This window comes from Panthera tigris, chromosome E1 (genome assembly GCF_018350195.1).
Source record: "Panthera tigris isolate Pti1 chromosome E1, P.tigris_Pti1_mat1.1, whole genome shotgun sequence".
Lineage (NCBI taxonomy): Eukaryota > Metazoa > Chordata > Mammalia > Carnivora > Felidae > Panthera > Panthera tigris.
Window position 1 is genome coordinate 7,851,448 of NC_056673.1, and position 19,553 is coordinate 7,871,000.

At 46.6% G+C, this 19,553-nt stretch overlaps 1 protein-coding gene across 2 annotated transcripts in view; it reads left to right on the forward strand.

The window, feature by feature from the left end:
* LOC102968248 (protoheme IX farnesyltransferase, mitochondrial) overlaps positions 1-19,553 on the forward strand; it is a 138,239-nt gene that overhangs the window by 23,072 nt on the left and 95,614 nt on the right. For both annotated transcript variants that reach the window (XM_042967727.1, XM_042967728.1), the window contains exon 4: positions 10,656-10,780. In XM_042967727.1, coding sequence (XP_042823661.1) covers positions 10,656-10,780 — 125 coding nt within the window. The remainder of the gene's footprint in view (positions 1-10,655; positions 10,781-19,553) is intronic.

The following is a 19,553-nucleotide window of genomic DNA, read 5'->3' on the forward strand; positions in this document are numbered from 1 at the left end:
TAGGTGGTTCAAGGAAAAACTAATTGAAAGAACAATCTTAGGATCTCATTCAAATGTGTTGCATTATTAACTTAGATATAAACAGGTTTTATTTGGTTTTTGAAGCAGACTCGATAGATAATTTCATTTCCCTTTTCTGAATGCTAACTGTAAATGCAGACCAAATGCTTCCTGGTGAATTGCCCCCAGGGACCATACTTAAATGTTTCATTTTGGTAACAGTGGTGCTCCATCAGTTTGAAGTATGAGTTTTAATTTGGTCCTAGGATTTTATTTATTTATTTTTTTGACCAGCTTTGGTCATTAAGTATATGAAAAAAAGAAAAGAGGAAAACAGGAAGGCCCCGAAAGTTCTTCATTTTGCAGCTGTGTTATTAAAAATCCCTATAAAAAGCCTTATCGTTTAACCAGAAGTGGTTATGGCTTGTAATCAGGTACCCCTGATTGATATCCTTTAATGTGGCTGAGGAAGAAAGTACCCTGTCACTCATCAGGTGACTTTTGCTCCGAAGTGAACAGTGATCACCAGAATTACCACCTTCTTTGATATGCGCGTTATGTAAGGTAAGTAAGATGACTAGGTCAGGACGTTCACAGAGTTCACAGACCCGCTGCAGAGCCTTGAAGCCTAAAAAGCTCACTTTCCTTAGAAACTGAGCTATTTGAAGCTTAAGCTGTTAATAGAAATGAAGAGAGAGGAGGAAATCTTTAAGTACAGCTATTAAGCAAAAACGACATGCTCATTTTAGAATCAGAAAAGACTTAATTCCTGCCTCTTAATTAAGTTCTGCCGTTTTGAACTTTGAGATCAGGTAACAAAACTGATTCCACTGTTTGGACACACACGTAAGCAAAACCACAGATTCATTAACTGCCTATTCCCTATACACTTAGAACACACGAGAGCTTTAAGGAGAATACGTCTCAGGTTTGTAGGACTCAGATTACAGTATTGTGCTCTATCGGCTATCAGGGGTCATGAGATATAATAGATCACAAGGATAATTTGAAATCTATAGAGAATCTCAAACTCTTGTTTAGCCAGGGGTTTTAATCTTTTGACCAAATCTTTTGCCAGAGTTAATAATTACTCAAATTGATTTATTGGAATTTTGTTTTTCACTTATTTCTTTAGGAGCTCATGCTAAAACAAAAAGCGGGGGAGTATTAAAAGAGATAAAATCAGGATGTAGGTGACAATTTTTCTGATACAATCTTTCCAGTTTTTTTAATTTTTTTAATTTTTTTTAATTTTTTTTAATGTTTATTTATTTTTGAGACAGAGAGAGACAGAGCATGAACGGGGGAGGGGCAGAGAGAGAGGGAGACACAGAATCGGAAGCAGGCTCCAGGCTCTGAGCCGTCAGCCCAGAGCCTGACACGGGGCTCGAACTCACGAACCGTGAGATCGTGACCTGAGCTGAAGTCGGACGCTCAACCGACTGAGCCACCCAGGTGCCCCTCTAGTTTTTTTTTAAAGCTTTTTTTTTTTTTTTTTTTTTTAACATTTATTTATTGTCGAGAGGCAGAGAGAGAGAGAGACACAGAATCCGAAGCGGGCTCCAGGCTCCTAGCTGTCAGCACAGAGTCTGATGCGCGGCTCCAACCCACAAGCTGTGAGATCGTGACCTGAGCCGAAGTCCGACGCTCAACCAACTGAGCCACCCAGACGCCCCTCTTTGTAGTTATTTTTAACTGACCATCTCAGAAAGGAAGTCCAAGTGCCTGTGTTGTGCTTATGCTCAGAAACCGATAGTTCTCAAAGTATTGAGCCTTTAAAAAAAAATAATTCTCGATAAAACTGCTTCTCCAAGAAAAGCTCTTGCATACGGGCGAAGGCGAAGGCCTTACATGGTTCAGCGCTGCACTGGAAAGTACGCTGTGAGATCAGAGCTGGACAGCGTGGCCAGACTCCCACTCTGAGTCTGACAGAACCTCAGTTTATGGTGACAGAGCAAGCGCCCAGGGTCACGGAAGCAGGGAGTCTCCTCCCCACCTTCCAGACCGGGCTCCCTCCCCTGTGACTCATCACAGTGCCCTTAAAACCTGCAGTGGAAGAAACAGCATCGTGGCGTGTAGGCAGGCTTACAGTGTTGTCTGAGCTTTCCCGGGCTGGTTTGTGATTCTGTAATCAGTTAGGCGGATGTGGGGGGAGAGGGGGTGTGAGTGCGTGCACGCGTGTCCCTTCGTTTGGTTGAATTTTCTCCTTCTGGAAAGCAGTCTTCGTCGTACTTGTCAAAGAATACCCCGTAAAGCAGAGAGCCGACTATCGTGCAAAAACCGTATGACGGTCTGGATTAGACCCTTCATTGAGCTCACTCCCACTGATGTGTATCTCCACATATAAACCAGACGTTAATACCTACCATGCTCGCCTTGCTGTTTTTTTTTAATTTTTTTTTAATGTTTATTTATTTCTGAGACCGAGGGAGACAGGGCATGAGTGGGGGAGGGGCAGAGAGAGAGGGAGACACAGAATCGGAAGCAGGCTCCAGGCTCTGAGCCATCAGCCCAGAGCCCGACGCGGGGCTCGAACTCACAAACCGTGAGAGCACGACCTGAGCCGAAGTCGGTCACCCAACTGACTGAGTCACCCAGGCACCCCTGCCTTGCTGTTTTTTTAGAGTAGGGTCTATGCAGTTTGTTAGTCATGTATTTTAAGTGCATATACAGTAAAAAAGTTTTAAGTGCAGATACGTGTATTTATGTGCACATACATGTATTTATAATAGTATTTATGCTACTGCACATAAATGTCATATAGAACAGAAAAATGTGTCGCTATTTGTAAATAAAACTCATGTACTCTTATACCAGCACACTGTGTTAATTTTAAGATATGCGAAATGTGTGTTTTAAAATAAGTAAAGTCAGAGGTGCCTGGGTGGCTCAGTCGGTTAAGCATCCGACTTCAGCTCAGGTCATGATTTCGCAGTTGGCAAGTTTGAGCCCCGCGTCAGGCTCTGTGCAGACAGCTAGGAGCCTGGAGCCTGCTTCAGATTCTGTGTCTCCCTCTTTCTCTGCCCCTCCCCCACTCATGCTCTGTCTTTCTCTCTCTTTCTCTCTCTCTCTCTCTCAGAAATAAAAATAAACATTAAAAAACAATAAAGTAAAATAAGTCAAATATAAGTGAAAGTTCTCATGCGCTCTTCCCGTATCCCGGAGTTCTCCACACCCTACTTTTTTTGAAGGTTAGCGCTTCTGAGATTTAAGTACTAATCAAAGTGCTCTGACATTGTAAAGTGCTCCACAAATGTAAGTTTTGTGTTTCTGTCATTGTCATTTTTTACCCACATTTATGGAGGGACTGCTCTCCAGTCTCAAGAGTGAGGCAGTGGTACCTTGGGTTACAACCCTCGAGGCACGCGGAGCTTGTAAGGCAGTGTTGTATCCTTTCTCGAAGTTCCTAAGGGCACCCCTTTGAAATGTGAAGTCTAAGCTCAGTGGCCAGAGACCTGTTTCATCTAGGGTTCTGGGAACCACATCTCAACAATTAGCAAGAGCACCGCTCATTAACCCCTTATTTGCCCGACGTTGTGCCACGTGCTTTTGTCATAGTGAACCTAGCGTGTCTCTTGAAGGCGTCACATGGCGTGGACAGGAGTGTGGAAGTCAAGCGCGGTTGGTCCCTAGGGACACTTCCCGTGGGGAGACCCAGACAGTGGGAGAGCTGCGCTTGGCGATTGAAGGAGTGAGAGGTACTTCCTTCCCCGTCGCTCGGGAAGACAAAGTCACATCCGTAGGGAGGTGTTTCGAGGAAGCTGACTGGACCTGGTCTGAGAGAGAACCAAGTCAGCTAGAGCTCTTCCATGCAGAAGGGGTTCCCAGGGTCCCCAGATCTGGAGGTGGCATCCGTCCAAAAACGTGGTCGCGGGGTTCTCGCATCGGGGCCGAGATTGCACTTGTTGGCCCTGAGTTCCCTTCGACAGTTCTGTGACTGTTCCCTTAACAGTAAGGTCTTGTCCTCTGAGTTCGCTCCTTGGCTGTAACCACTTCCGTGTGTTGGGTGCTGAAGGCCTCTGCCAGTGCCTTCAAACCCCTCGTCCACCCCTCTGTTCCGTCGCCGTTCCCCCAGGCCTCACCCCTTCCCACCCAGCGCTCCGCAGCGGCCTTTACGTGGTGCCCTGAGTGGGTCTTCCTCCACACCGGTCGGTTCTCCGTGTGGTCGGTGGACTGGCCTTTCCTAAACGCCCCTCATTCCAGTGCATGCTGGTCTTCTTTTACTACACAACAAGTTAGCACAACTTGGTGCTTTAAAACGGCGCGCACGGGCTCTGGGCTGATGGCTCAGAGCCTGGAGCCTGCTTCTGATTCTGTGTCTCCCTCTCTCTCTGACCCTCCCCCGTTCATGCTCTGTCTCTCTCTGTCCCAAAAATAAATAAAAAACGTTGAAAAAAAAAAAAATTAAAAAAAAAAAAAAAAAAAAAGGGGCGCCTGGGTGGCGCAGTCGGTTAAGCGTCCGACTTCAGCCAGGTCGCGATCTCGCGGTCCGTGAGTTCGAGCCCCGCGTCGGGCTCTGGGCTGATGGCTCAGAGCCTGGAGCCTGCTTCTGATTCTGTGTCTCCCTCTCTCTCTGACCCTCCCCCGTTCATGCTCTGTCTCTCTCTGTCCCAAAAATAAATAAAAAAACGTTGAAAAAAAAAAATTTAAAACGGCGCGCAGTCATTTCCGGGCCCGGCCCGGCCGGATCCTCCGCTCGGGATGGCACAAGCTGAAGTCAGCGTGGGGGTCGGGGCTGTGGTTCTCACCTGGGGTCCTCCTCCAGGCTTGCTGAGTTCACTTCTCTGGCTGCCTGGGACCGAGGACCCCGTTTTCCTTCCAGCCATCCGCCGGGACTGTCCTGCTCCTCCAGGCGGCCTGCCGTTCTCTGCCACGTGGCCCTCCTGGGCCGTTCACCTCGGGGACTTCTGCTCCTTCCAGCCCCGTGGGGCCTGCGGACTTGCACCTGTTTCCGGACAAACCTGTATTACACAGTTCTCCGCAGGGAAGGCTGGCAGACGAGCCCGTATTTGTGGACTCCTGTTAACGACGGGCTGTGGAAGAAGGTGGCCCCGGCAGATCTCAGACCGGGCTTTATGGTTCGGAAGAGACGGGTGGACCTGCAGCTGGGCGGAGCTGGGCCTGGTAGGCGGGACTGCTGTTCCCTAGGCACCTGCACAGGCTGCCGCTGACTCTCGCTGCACAGGATGCTTGCGCATCACCGGCTGGACGCCCACCCAGGAGGGTGGGCCAGGCTCCACCAGGAGCGGGAATATGACTCTTCCTTGACTTCCTCCCAGAGACGTCAGGGCCCAGAGTCCAGCACCTCTGGGCCTCTGTTGGATGGGTCATGCTTCGTTGGCAACATTGATTTCATGTTTACATGTGAAGGGGCAGAATAGGAGATTACCAAATAAAATATAATTTCAAGTGTTATTAATGAAAGAATATATTACCCCCACTTTTAATGAGATCCTGGTGTTGCAAAATGATTCCACGTAATGAATCCCAGGAAATCAATGAAAAGTTTAATTACAGTTGTGGCCGTTATGTATGAGAATATTGCTGTGGTCAATTTTACTTGTACAGTTTATCAATCCCTTCTGCCTCTCTCTTTTCTTTAAATTAATTGCCTTGGGGCGCCTGGGTGGCGCAGTCGGTTAAGCGTCCGACTTCAGCCAGGTCACGATCTCACGGTCCGTGAGTTCGAGCCCCGCGTCAGGCTCTGGGCTGATGGCTCAGAGCCTGGAGCCTGTTTCCGATTCTGTGTCTCCCTCTCTCTCTGTCCCTCCCCCGTTCATGCTCTGTCTCTCTCTGTCCCAAAAATAAATAAACGTTGAAAAAAAAAAAATAAATTAATTAATTGCCTTGACAAAGCAGGTATAAACACATTCTTTGTTAGGGTTTGATGCTTTGGCAGAAATGTGTTATCAAATGCAGATTTCCTCCCCTGTAATAGTAATAATAGTCCCTGTCACTTTGTAACGTGCTGTACCATTTACAGTTCATACAGTCTTACATCAGGCAGTCTTTCTACTTGGTAAATTGAGTCACTCTTCTGTCTCACTGAGACATAGTCCCTTGGGCAATTGTTTTGCAAACCGCCTTCCACCTCTTCTCTACTTACCCGTCAGAAATTTGATGGTCTTCCTCTGTCGTCCGTCACTCAGTCAAGCTCTGAGGCAGGTGAAAAGAAAAACAGGAGACTTTCTCCTCTGAACGATCAGTTTTGCCTTCATGGAGCTACGTATGCACCCTTTCTGGTTTTCAGCAAAGCGAATTTTCTTTTTGCAGTTTTTCTTTTGACAGTTCAGTGATTGCGGTGCCGTCTCGCCCACTGGGGTGGAAATGCTTTGTTTGTTTTTAGTTGCTGATAAAACACAATACGAAATGTTGATGTGGATGTTTAGAGATAGCTAAAGCCATACTGGTGACTCTAGAGTTTACTAATTGTGTATTGAGAAAGTTACTGTGGATTTTCTAAGCTCTTTTAACGACCATAGTTGTTTAGTCTGCTTTTGGTTAAAGGTTCAAGGCCTTAACACAGAATCAAGGATGATGTCAAATGATTGGCTCCATGGATGTAAAAAAACTTACTTAGTTCGTTTTGAGAGGGCAAGCCCTGTGGTTTCTATTCCCTCCAGTCCTCCCACTGCCACCATCAAGCTTTCTTGCTGGTGGTTCAGTTGAGAAGTAGCCTGGCTGTTCCAGACTTTTCTTCCGGTCCTGGCTTGTCACCACACCCGGGTGATAGGCGAGGAGTCACCTAACCTCTCTCCAGAGCTTTTGAGTTGTGCAAAAAGCAAGGTGACACTCGGTCTCAGACACGGGACTGTCCACGAAGCTTTGTGATTGACGGTGTGACATCGGTAAAGAATGAAGAATCCTCCTCAAAGACCGGAGCTATTTTGAGTATTGTGAAAGGAGTTTCGTTTATTCTAAAGATGCCCTTCTTGGTAGTTGCCGTGTGCACGCAGGTATGGCTAAATGGACCGCTAAATGAGAAGCTGTTCTTTCCCTGTTGCACGTGGGTAAAAGGTCCCTTCACATGCACCTGCAACTGCTGTGCTCGAGCCCGGAGTCACCGTGGCATTTTCTTTTGGGCGTAAGTCTCCAGGCAGCCATTGTCTATACTCCCGTGAGATTCTTACGCTCTGGCTTGTAGTACGACTTGTGGGCCCAGGCAGGCTGGGCCCCCGGAGCAGAGGAGGGGAGAGGGGACAGGGCGTGCTCTCTGGCCTAAGCCAGGCCCTTTTTTCTCTTCTTTGCCTTCAGCTCCTGATCTGCTGCTCGTCCTTTTTTGTAACCTTTATCCCAACCTGTGTTCTTGCTCCTGGACTCGCTCTGCTGTCTACTTAACAGTGAGTGTGCTCTGTTCTGGAGGTTAAATCCTCTCCCGGGAGATGTGGATGCAAACCCCATTTGGGGACCACGCCGTTCAAGGAGGGACCTCCTTGCCAAAGGACATGTTCACCAGAGACTTCTGGTTTAGGGTGCCCACCTCCGCACACGCACGTCACTCCCCGTTGCACATTGCCGCTAGCCCAGGCAGAGAAATATGGAGACACCGAGAAGCCCGTGTCTGGTCTAGATATTCAGGGCTAGTCCACATGGTAAAACAACAGAGAGTTTCTATATGTTGCTGATGAAACTAGCCTGAAGGACGTGCCAAGCAATTCGCGGTCATTAGGAGGAATTACCAATTTCCCTGGCATTTTTTGTTGATGTCACTGGTGGTGCCCCGGCACTGTTTCCTCCGGCCCCTCGATGACACCTCATCCTCCTGACTCTTGTCTCCTGATGTTCTTTGTGTCTGTCCCTGCTTCCTTTCCCCCATCTGCGAAGTTCTGACTTTTTCATACACTTCTTCCCGCTGCACTTAGTGTCCATCGACGACCTCATCCATCCCCCTCGGGCTCAGCCCTGGTCTCTGGGCAAGTGACTTCAGAGCCTCGTGTTTCTCTCCTGCCTCCCAGTCTCTTTCCTTTCACATCTGTACCTTTCCACGCAGATACCCGTGGTTCTTCAACACCAGCACATTTTTCCTGAGACCAGCTAGCTTGCTCACCTTTCCCTGGATGTGCTCCTTTCTGTTAATGTTCTGATCCTTCTCCAAGTCCCCCGGTGCAACACTTACCTTTTATCCTTTTTTCTTGTTATTTTGTTTGGTCTTTCCATTTCTCACATTTATCAAGTCCTAACAATGGACCCGTCACAGTATCCCTTATATCTATTTGAGTCCCGTGTTTACTACCTCATTCAGAGTGGATTGACCGTATAGCCTCTCAGGGCGTCTGGGTGGCTCAGTCGGTTAAGTGTGTGACTCTTGATTTCGGCTCAGGTCGTGAGCTCACAGTTTGTGGGTTCGAGCCTCGTGTCGGGCTCCATGCTGACAGCACAATGCCTGCTTGGGATTCCCAGTCTCCCTCTCTCTGTCTGCCCCTCTCCTGCTCATGCTCTCTCTCTCTCTCAAAATAAATAAACTTAAAAAAATCAACGACAGTACAGCCTCTCAAACTGTTTGTCTGAAACACTCCCTGCCTGTTGCAAATCACGGTGCCTGTTGCTTCCGGGCCAGCCTCCAGTGACGGGTCCCTGCCCTGCATGGGGCCATCAGTGAGTCCCCTGCCAACCGAACGGCATGTAAACTCCTCACCCTGAGCTCTGCCTGCGGTGTGGCAGCCTGCACCCCTCCTCCCCTTCCTCTGGTAAACACTGCTGTGTCCCTCGCAGAGCGCTAGCCGTGACCATCCTGCAGCAGTGAAGGCCACCGTCACAGCTCCTGCCTGAGGGGTTTCCGGAGAGGGAGGTCCTCCCTAACAAGTCATATCTGAGACGAGATCTGAAGGACGTGGAAGGGGGCAGGGGACACAAAAGCACAGGGACCCCGAGGCAAGAAAGCCGGGCCTTCCTGATGGAGAGCAGTGAGTGGGCTAGAGAGAGCTACAACACACACACACACACACACACACACACACACACACACACACGCGACAGAGGAGTTTGCCTGTTAGTCCAGGTGTAGTGTCAAGGGGCTTGCTTTCTTCCTGTTTTTTTTTTTTTTATTTAATAGTTATTTATCTTGAGAGAGAGCATGCACGCATGTGTGTGCATCAGCAGGGGAGGGGCGGAGAGAGAGGGAAAGAGAGACTCCCAAGTAGGGCCCACACTCAGCGGCACAGCCCAGACCCACGAGCCGTGAGATCAGGACCTGAGCCGGAACCAAGAGTCTCATGCTTAACCAACTAAGCCACCCAGGCGCCCCCGGGGACTTTCTAAGCAGGGGTATATGATCTGTTTATACTTCTAAAATCTCATTTGGGAGAGGGGAGGGGACAAGGCGGAAGCAAGGAGGCCACGTAGGGGACAGGCCCTTGCACTTGTCCACACAAGATAGTAGCTCGGACTAGATTACATGTTTCTTAACCTCAGCACTGTTGACATTTGGGGCCAGAAAATTCTTTGGTTTGGGGGCGGGGGGCTGCTCTGTGCGCCATAAGGCGTTTAGAGGCATCTCTGGCCTCCACCCACTGGAGGACAGCGTTATCCTCCCACCTCCAGTGTGACAACCAAATATGTCTCCAGATGTTAGCAGATGTCCCCTGGGGGCAGAGCCACCCTGGTTATGAATCAGCGGGCTTGACGTTGGCAGTAGAGGTGGGTTTAACAGACAGTACCTCTCCGCAGCTGCGATGTAGGGCAGGGTGAGGCTCAACGGTGCTCCCCAGATGTTCGGTTCGAAATCCAGGCAGATGGTGTCCGATTACTAGAGACGCTCGACATTGCTCTCTCTTGCCCTTGTGCCTGCTCTCGGAACTACCCAACCACCTGTGGTGTCTCCCACCCTCCCACTCTCCACCGTGTCCTACCTCCCCTCCCGAAGCTCCAGCTTGGATGCCGTCTGGTCGAAGTCTTCTCCCATCAGTCCGCCATTGGTGATCCTTTTTCCAGTGAACTTCTGCAGCCCCGTATCAGTCCCGGTCCTAGACACTTTCTGGCCCTGCCAGCTTCTGTAAACCCCCAGGAAGGAAGGACCAGGTCCTAACGAAAGGAGCAGCCTTAGCAGATGCTTGCATGACACGGCTTTGCGCCTGCACCTCGCCCCTCCCCTCGGCTCCCCCTGGGGGCTGTAGGACTGTCACCTCCCTCTGGTACTCCTCTAACCGGATTCTGGGCCCCAGAACCATCTTCTCAGGTTGCTCTCTCATCTGCTCAGGTTGTCTGCAGCTTGTCCTGGATTTGGGACTCCTTTTGTATGTGTTAGAGTTACTGACGTGTGTCTGTCACCTCCCAGCCCAGTAAGGTCCCCGACAGCAGGAACGAGACCTTACGTACCTTCACCCTGTACTCTGCCTGGCACGCAGCCAGGTGCTGGTCGGGAATTAGGTATCCAGTAAGGGTTTGTTGGGTGAAGAAGTGAACATTGATTTTTTTTTTTTTTTTTTTACTCTTGAGTATAATGGACTTAAAGGAATATTAGCATTTTTCTACTAATGAACGTATATAATGTTTATAATCAGAAAAAAATTTTAATTTTTTTAATGAGAGAGGATTCGTCCATAGTTGGTGTCACTGATGAAATTGATTGGTGTGTGTGGAAGAGGGCTTGTTTTCGGGCTTTAACGTAAGTCCCGAGTCTGCATCGGTGATGAGTCTGCTCTGTTTCTGTGTTGCAGCTCTCGTCGTCAGCACCACCTCGGCTGGATTTGCACTGGCCCCGGGACCTTTTGACCTGCCGTGTTTCCTGCTTACGTTTGTGGGAACAGGCCTTGCATCCTGTGCTGCCAACTCCATCAATCAGGTCAGTTGGTCACTTTTCAGCGCGATTATGGTGATGTGACTTTCTCCTAGACGGTGGTATTGTCACGCGTTTATATATGACTTCAAGACCATGTATAGAGATGGAGAGGTCCCGGGAGCTTGTGACACCACGTGTCCTGTGGAGGTCTGTGGGTGACACAGCCCGTCTGTCTCTAATGCGGTGAACGGTTTTCAGGTGTTTCAGGTGAGAGAGCAGCCATGTAGCGGCTTCAAACGGCCAGGCGCCCTTGGGTTGGAACGGGTTTCGAGCTGTTTGCTCGGCTTTCTGCTCCTGCATTTCAGGCACCTTCCCCCGAGCTTATCGTTGTATGTGTTCTTCTTTCTTCGGTTTGATTTGTCTGCATTTGTTTACATACACAACATTGTATTTTATATTTTATTTTATTTATTTTTTGAAGTTTATTTATTTTGAGAGAGACTGAGCGCAAGTGGGGCAGAGAGAGAGGGAGGGAGAGAGAGAGAGAGAGAGAGAAAGAAAGAAAGGAAGGGAGAGAGGGAGGGAGGGAGAGAGAGAGAGAGAGAGAGAAAGAAAGAAAGAAAGGAAGGAAGGGAGAGGGGGAGGGAGGGAGAGAGAGAGAGTGAGAGAGAGAGAGAGAAAGAAAGAAAGGAAGAATGGAAGAATGGAAGAATGAATCCCCAGCAGGCTCCACACTGTCAGCACCGAGCCTGATGCGGAGCTTGAACTCATGCAACAGATCATGACCTGAGCCGAAACCAAGAGTCGAATGCTTAACCGACTGAGCCACCCAGGCGCCCCGGGATTTTATATTTTAAACAAGCATATCCAGCTTTTAAAAAAAAAACAAAAAAAAAACAAACGGTAATTCAGTATTCGGTAAACTTGGTGTATAGAATCAGAATATATTTTAAAAAATAATTAGCATATTATTTTTAATGCATCCTTTTGTCCCCCTATTATTTTAAATATCAGAATGGTTCTCTGAAATAGTTCTCTCCTCCCCTTCCCCCCCCCCCCCCCGGCCCTGCCCCACGCCTGGTCATTGCAGTGTGCGCCCCAGCACGCATATTTTTCATCCAATACCAAGAGTGAAAAAAGTCTTGGCTGAAATTTAAGGAAAGTTGTTTTCATCACCAGAACACCCAAGGGGAGTTGGCACAGTTTTAAAACAGGAATTCAAGTTACCAGTAGAAAAACAGCGTGGCTGAGTGGATGTATAAATCGGCATCCTGCAAAATATGGGAATTTTAATTTGATAATGCCTCGTATCATTAGGCTTTTACAACGTGTTACCAGCTGTCTGGGGAGGGATCAGTCTCTTTCAAATACAGTTTATTTATTTATTTTTTTGTTACAATTTTTCATGTGGAAACAGTCTCATGGGGAAGGAGGTCCAAATAATCCTGCTCCTTTTCCAAAAGTCTCATCCCATCCTGCAGACCACGGCCCAGCTCTTCCAGATTATTCCTCCCTTCTGCTCCCTGCCCTCGCTGCCTGGCTGGCAGAATAATCATGGTTTCACCACAAAATGTTTCTAATGAAATTTTGAATAGAAAGCACTTTAAGCAAAATGGATTTGTGTTGCTATTTTGGGTCTGTATTGCAAAATATTTCTCAAATTATTACTTCTGTTTAGTTACAAATCTAGGTCATAAGATTAAGCCAGGAGGGAACACACATCCCAGTTTTCAGGCTCCTTTTTTCAATTGAAGACCTACACGTATCCTCGAGATACCAGCCACTGTCTCCTTTTTAAATAAAATTTAAAATGAAAGTGTAGACACTCAGAAGATCATCGGCAACTATCTGATAGGCATCAAATGAATCCAAAATCCCAAAATAGTATAAGAAATAATAGAGTTGCCTTGAGTTTGAGCTGCCCCAGTCCTCCTGTCCCCCACCTGAAAACAAAGGTGGTTCAAGAATTTATTATGGAAAAAAAAGCCTGTCGATTGTAGCAAGAAAATACCCGGGGGGGGGGAGGGGGAGAGAATTTTTTTTTTTTTTTTACATTTAGGCAGAAATTTCCAGAAACTGAACGTAAAGTTTTAGAAATTTTAAAAGTTTAAATGAGTTCAGACGGCTGCTTTGTTTTGTTGTCTGTAGCGAAGTGAGTTAGATAGTTAGATTCTGTCAATTCCAAACTACTGAGAAGAGCCAGACTCTATGAGGGCGATTCTCTCTGCGTCTGACAAATCGCCGCGTCTCCCTCTTCTGTTCCGAGGCTGGCTTTCTAGCCCCGTTGACGCTCACTGAGGCAGCTTTCCTGCTCTTCCTCTGGAACACTCCCACGTCTTCCTCCACGGTTGCTGATCCCCCCACCCACCCCCCCTGCCCCCCCAGGGTTCTTCAGTGCTGTGCGTAACGTAGGCCCTAAATCCATGCTTATTGGGCACAGAATAGTTTCATGTTCTTACATTCCTCATATTGCCTTCTTCCCCTTGTCTTGGACCGAAGTTTCATTTAGAAACCTCACAATACTTAAAAATCTTAATGATTTTGAATTGTTGAATTCCATTGTGGGTTGGGTTTTTTTTTTTTTTTTGTACTATTTATTTATTTTTGAGAGAGAGAAAGAGAGATCGCGTGAGTTGGTGAGGAGCAGAGAGAGAGGGAGACACAGAATCCCAAACAGGCTCCAGGCTCCAAGCTGTAAGCACAGAGCCCGATGAGGGGCTCGAACTCATGACCAGTGAGATCATGACCTGAGCCGAAGTCGAACGCTTAACCGACTGAGCCACCCAGACGCTCCTGGTAACCACTTTTCTACTCTCTGGCTTTCGTAAAAAAAATTTTTTTTTAATGTTTATTTATTTTTGACAGAGAGAGAGAGAGAGAGCATGAGCCGGGGAGGGGCAGAGAGAGAGGGAGACACAGAATCGGAAGCAGGCTCCAGGCTCCGAGCTGTCTGCACAGAGCCCGACGCGGGCTGCGAGATCTCACAGACTGCGAGATCATGACCTGAGCCGAAGTCGGGTGCTCAACCAACTAAGCCACTCAGGCGCCCCTCTACTCTCTGACTTTCTAATACGCAGTGATGGTGATGAGCACTTCACACGGTGCCAACGAGAAGCATAACAAGCTGATTTAAAGCAAACACACAAAAGACCTCCTGGGAAGAAATTTCCCTGTACTTAAAACACATACCTTCTTGGATTTTAACTTTTTAATTTTAAAAACTACATATCTTTTAACGCACAGTTTTAGTAATCTATCTAAAGAAATAGTTAAGGACGTGTTCAAAGATTTCAGCGGCAAGAATTTCATCTCAACATATCTACATGGGCCAAAGACTGGAAATTCCTAAAACGTCAGCTAAGGAGAAACCGATTAAAGAAATCACAGTATATCCATATACAATCATGTTATCAGCAAATACTGAGGTGGGAAATGTTCATGGTGTACTAGTTAAAGGAGAAGATATATAGAGGCGAGATGTATTATACACGTAAATCATTCCTGCGTGAAGTTAATAAGGATGTGAAGGTTGTGTGTGTAAAACAAAAAAAAAAAAGTCTATGATAATACAAATCAAAGTGTTAACCAGTGAGTCTGCTTGGGAGGCGGGATATATAAGCACCACAAAGCTGGAAGTTTCCATTTATTCTCTGCTGTAAGTCTAAAGCACAGAGCAGTGCCTGGCACCAGGGAAACGTAAAATAAAAAATGTTACTGTTGTTTTTGCTTATTTATGTTTTCTCACTGATCTGCAATGGAAACATTATTTGCATAACACATTTTTTTAAAATGCTGCTTTTACAAAGAATAATTCAGTGATGAAACAATGTTTTGCAAATAGAAATGGCAGTAATGCCCCCTACCTTGCAGGGTAGTAAGGTTCAAATAATAACTTATGGGGCGCCTGGTGGCTCAGTCGGTTAAGCATCCATCTTTGGCTCAGGTCACGAGGTTTCGATCAATGAGTTCAAGCCCCGCGTTGGGCTCTGTGCTGGCAGCTCGGAGCCTGGAGCCTGCTTCCGATTCTGTGTATGTGTGTGTGTGTCTCTCTCTCTGCCCCTCCCACGCTCGTACTTTGTTTTTCTCTCTCTCTCAAAAATAAATAAACGTTAAAAAAAATAAAAAAACAAAAATTTATGTAGGGGCACCTCAGTGGCTCAGTCTGTTAGGCGTCTGACTCCTGGTTTCAGCTCAGGTCATGATCTCACAGTTCTGTGGGTTCAAGACCCACGTCAGGCTCGGCACTGACAGAGTTTATAAATAAAGTTTAAAAATCATAATAATAAAATAATAATAATAATAATTTATGTCAACGTGCTTTGTAAGCTCTGCAACACTGTTCAGATGTCAGCAATTAGACCACATACATTCCAACTTAAACCCATCTCATTCATGTTTTGGCTGGTAGCCCTGATCTCATGAAGGACATCCCCTTTAAAAACAATTAGAGACGGGGCACCTGGGTGCCGTGGTCAGTTGAGTGTCTGACTCTTGGTTTCGGCTCAGGTCATGATCTCATGGTTCACGGCCTCGAGCCCCCCATCGGGCTCCACGCTGATGGTGTGGAGCCTGCTTGATGATTTATCTCCCTCCCCGTCTCTCTTCCCCTCCACAGCTCGCATGCTCTGTCTCTCTCTCAGAATAAACCAACTTAAGATAAGTAAATACATAAAAATAAGAACAGTTAGAGGTGCGTGCAGTGCAGCTACGGAAACAAAAAGCTGCAACAGTGGAGAAGCGGTCGAGAGAGTGGGGGCACATCCGTCAGGAGGAACGGCAGGGTACCAGGAAAGCGTACCCCGTGGCAACGTACCTGCCGACATTCAGTGTTCCCCTCCATTAAAAAAATATCATCTCTTTGTAACAGAAGTGAAATAACCCCAAATGCATTTTATTGTAACAATCTCTACTATGTCAAACACTCAATCACACCGACAATTTCCTGACAGTTCTTATCTGTTTCAATTTCTTAATTCTTTCCTCTTGAATTTATTCAGCTTTTGCACTTCTGAGGTCGCTGGTTTCTCAAGATGCGATCAGTCGAAGCCATCCGTCACATTTTATCTTTCAGTTGCTAAATTTTACGGGTGGCTTTCATCCTTTGAAGGCATCCTCGCTTTAAGGCCTGGCCATGGTTTCAAATGAAGCGTGCGTATGTTGTACAAAACGTGGGTGTAATTCCTTCGTACGTTTTAATGTTAGTGGTTTCACATACATATGTATGTATATGTATATATATCTTTATGCACTAGTCACTACTTCATAAATCAGAAGCTGAAGCTCATTTTCTCTCCCTGCAACAAATGTAGGAATTGGTTTTCCAAAGCCGTACTTTTCCGATCACAGAGAGATCACAGAAGTCGGGTACAAAGAAGAAACACTCAGAACTAAATTAATAACAGCTCAAAGAAGGATTTAAAAAATATGAGATGTTATTTGAATCCTTTTATAAATCCGGACAGAGAGAAATTTTTTTTCTCCCACAGAACTCTATTAGAAGTTGAAAACTTTTATACGTACCAACCACACATATGCGTTCTTCAAGTTGAACGCCAGCTCCCCAAAAAACCCAGTAAATCCTTGCTTTTCACCAACAACTGTTTCTTTATCTACCTGCTATTCCAGAACCCCGTTAAAGCTTTGTGGCCTAGTGCTCTTTGTTCTCCTCACACTAATGAAATGCACTAATGAAAATGTTCTCACATTCCTTTGTTTGAATTTTATGAGACTGTGTAGCAACACTAAAACTAAAATACTTCCCACGTTATTTAGAAAACACTGTACTCTGGGAAGCTCACCGACACCATAATAACAATGGGAGTTCGGGGCACCTGGGTGCTAGGTGGGTTGAGCGTCCGACTTTGACTCAGGTCATGATCTCACAGTCCGTGGGCTCGAGCCCCGCGTCGGCCTCTGTGCTGACAGCTCAGAGCCTGGACTCCGCTTCAGATTCTGTGTCTCCCTCTCCCTCTCTGCCCCTCCCCCGCTTGCTCATGCGTACGTGCTCTCTCTCTCTGTCTCAAAAAAATAATAATAAACATTAAAAAAATAAAATAGAAAAAAGCCTGTGCCAGCTTTGTAGGTAACGTTAGGTGTGTCCTTTTAATTCAAGTTATTTTGATTACTTAGGAGGTGGAGTTGTTTTTTGGTTTTGGGAAGCGTTTTTTAACGTTGGCCGTTTGTGTTTGCCAGGAAGTTTTGATGTGTGAAGGTTGGATTGCTCAATATTAGCTCTTTGTCATGTTTAAGGTTTGAATAGTTTCTGCTGTTTTCTTTTGAAGTGCAGATGTTTCATATATCTGTGTAGGCAAATGTTTTAATTTTCATTATAGGGTTTCTCAGCTTTGGCCCTCCTGACAGCGTGGGGCGGACGACATTGCTGTGAGGGGCTGTCCCGTTCTGTGTAGGGTGTCCCCCAGCATCCCTGGTCTTTACCCACCTAATGCTTTAGGGCCACACCCCGTAGGTGTGACGACTGCCAATGTCTTCAGACATTGCCAAAGGTTCCCTGGGGACCCAAATCACCCCTGATTGGGAACCACTGCTTTAATGAGTTCTATTCCTGATTTCGCTCTTAGATCTTTACCCAAGATCGGGGCTCCAATTTCTGCCCCAGGCATTCCGTGGCTCGCATTTCTTCCTGCGTAACCACCCACTGATAGCTGGGGTGGTCACGCGTCCTGGTTTGTGTTTGTGTTCCCGCCGTAGTTACCAGTTACGCCTCTTTCTCACCCTCCAGTGTTCCCGGTTTGGGCAGGAAACTCTAGGGGCTCTATTCACAGTCCACCTGCACCTTCAGTCTTTCACCGTAAACGAGATGTGGTGGAAGTGCCTTTGTACCAAAAGATCTGGCTCGGGTTCTGGCTTTTCTGTTCACGCACATACTCATTGGACAAGCACGGGTTTCCTCACTGCAGCCCAGGTCATCTGGCTTGCCTCACCTCCATCCTTTCTGTAGTTACGGGTACGATCTGCTGGCGGGCCGAATTGTGGTGTTGCGTGCACGCGCAGAAGACAGCTTAAAGAGCCTTCTCCTCCATTATGACCCTGTTAGCAAATTGTTCCAATATGTCGGTGATTTCTTTTGTCTTGGACCGGCTTCATTTTTACAGTACCCCCGGCAGATACCGATCACCACGCTTGTCGCCGGTTTCCAAGGCAGCTAGTTCCATAGGTCAACAGCCCAGTGATGAGAAATGTCTTCCTCATGTTGAGTCAAAGTCTGCCTTCCATAACTTGAACCTATGGGTCATAGTTCTCCTCTCTGGGAAAACTCAGTGTGTCTTCTTCCCCAGGGTATCACTTTCTGTGTAAGTTTTTTTTTTTAACATTTATTAATTATTGAGAAACAGAGACAGAGCATGAGCACGGGAGGGGCAGAGAGAAGGGGAGACACAGAATCGGAAGCAGGCTCCAGGCTCCGAGCTGACGGCGCAGAGCCCGACGCGGGGCTCGAACTCATAAACCACGACATCGTGACCTGAGCCGACGTCAGACGCTCAACTGACCGAGCCACCCAGGCGCCCCTCGAGGTATCACTTTCCAGCTGTGGTTACGGCACCTGTGGTATTCATCTGTGTCTCTTCCTTCGAGAACTCTCACGTCCTTGAGACCCAGCGGTTATGACCTCCTTCTTACATACATCTAGCATATCTTCCCACGAGCATGTAGCGGGCCGGTAGGGCGAAATTCCTCAGGAAGTCGTGTTGGGAATAAAGAAATATTTATGGGGGGAGTAGGGGCAAGTAGCAAGAAGGGTTAATAATAACAATAATCGCAGCTAATGCTTATTCCGCACTTGCTACATGCAAGTAATGTTCTGAGCATTTTACTTTAGCTCATCTGTTTAAGTGTGGGTTCATAGGATTTCCAAAAAAAAAAAAAAAAAGAAAGAAAGAAAGAAATTGGCTGTTTTGAAAGATCAAAATGAATTCATAACCTAGACTCAGCTCTAAGAACCACTGATGTTCTCGGAGACTTTATTTTGGAGAAAATTACAAGAAAGGCAGAAAACATAAGTAGACTTTCAGATCTGAGCGATAGGTTATAATTAGAAAGGAAAGCTGATAAGGGTATGTTATCTTTAGGATTGAGGGTATCTGTGAATGTTGAAGAATTTTTATGAAAGGAAATGAAAGAGATCAAGAGGTGTGAATGAAGCAAGGTCAAGAAGAGAGGTGTATTTTGTTTCATACTGACAGTGCCCGAGAGACTTTTCATGGCTGAAATAAGGTAAAAAGGAAGAGCTTTGGATAAAAAGCTCGGAATTACAGGGTGGGTAGGGCAGCAGAAAACTCACAGCCCTTTCAACTCTGAAAGGAGAAACAGATAAAGATTTTTCTGTTTTCCCAGCGAATATGAGATTAATATCTAATGCGTCTTTCTCCATTTTCCCTTTCTGTGATGTTTCTTTTGTTTTGACTATGCAGTCTGCCTGGAGCGATAGGAATTGGCTTTCGTCTGCCGCGTTGAACAAAAGTGGTTATTAAACGTGGTGTTGTATTCTAGGAGAATAAGACTGATGTTAGCAAACACCAGGGATGTGATTCATAGAACATCATGTGTGTAAGAAAAATCAATATGAGAAATACACTTCTCCTCTGAATATTGTGATTTGTTTGACTTTGATGTTTTAACCGGTGGGCAACTCGCATTCATTCAGTGGCCTCTGAAGTCCATACTTGTGGCTTATTCAGATGATTCAGATTAGCTACCGCACTAGGTCAGATTTGCCGGGAGTCTTTGAATAGCATGTGGGAAAGGGTCTCCAGCTAAATATGTTTTTTATATAAGGCAAACGATGAGCATCACGGAACAATGTCAGAAAAAGAAAACA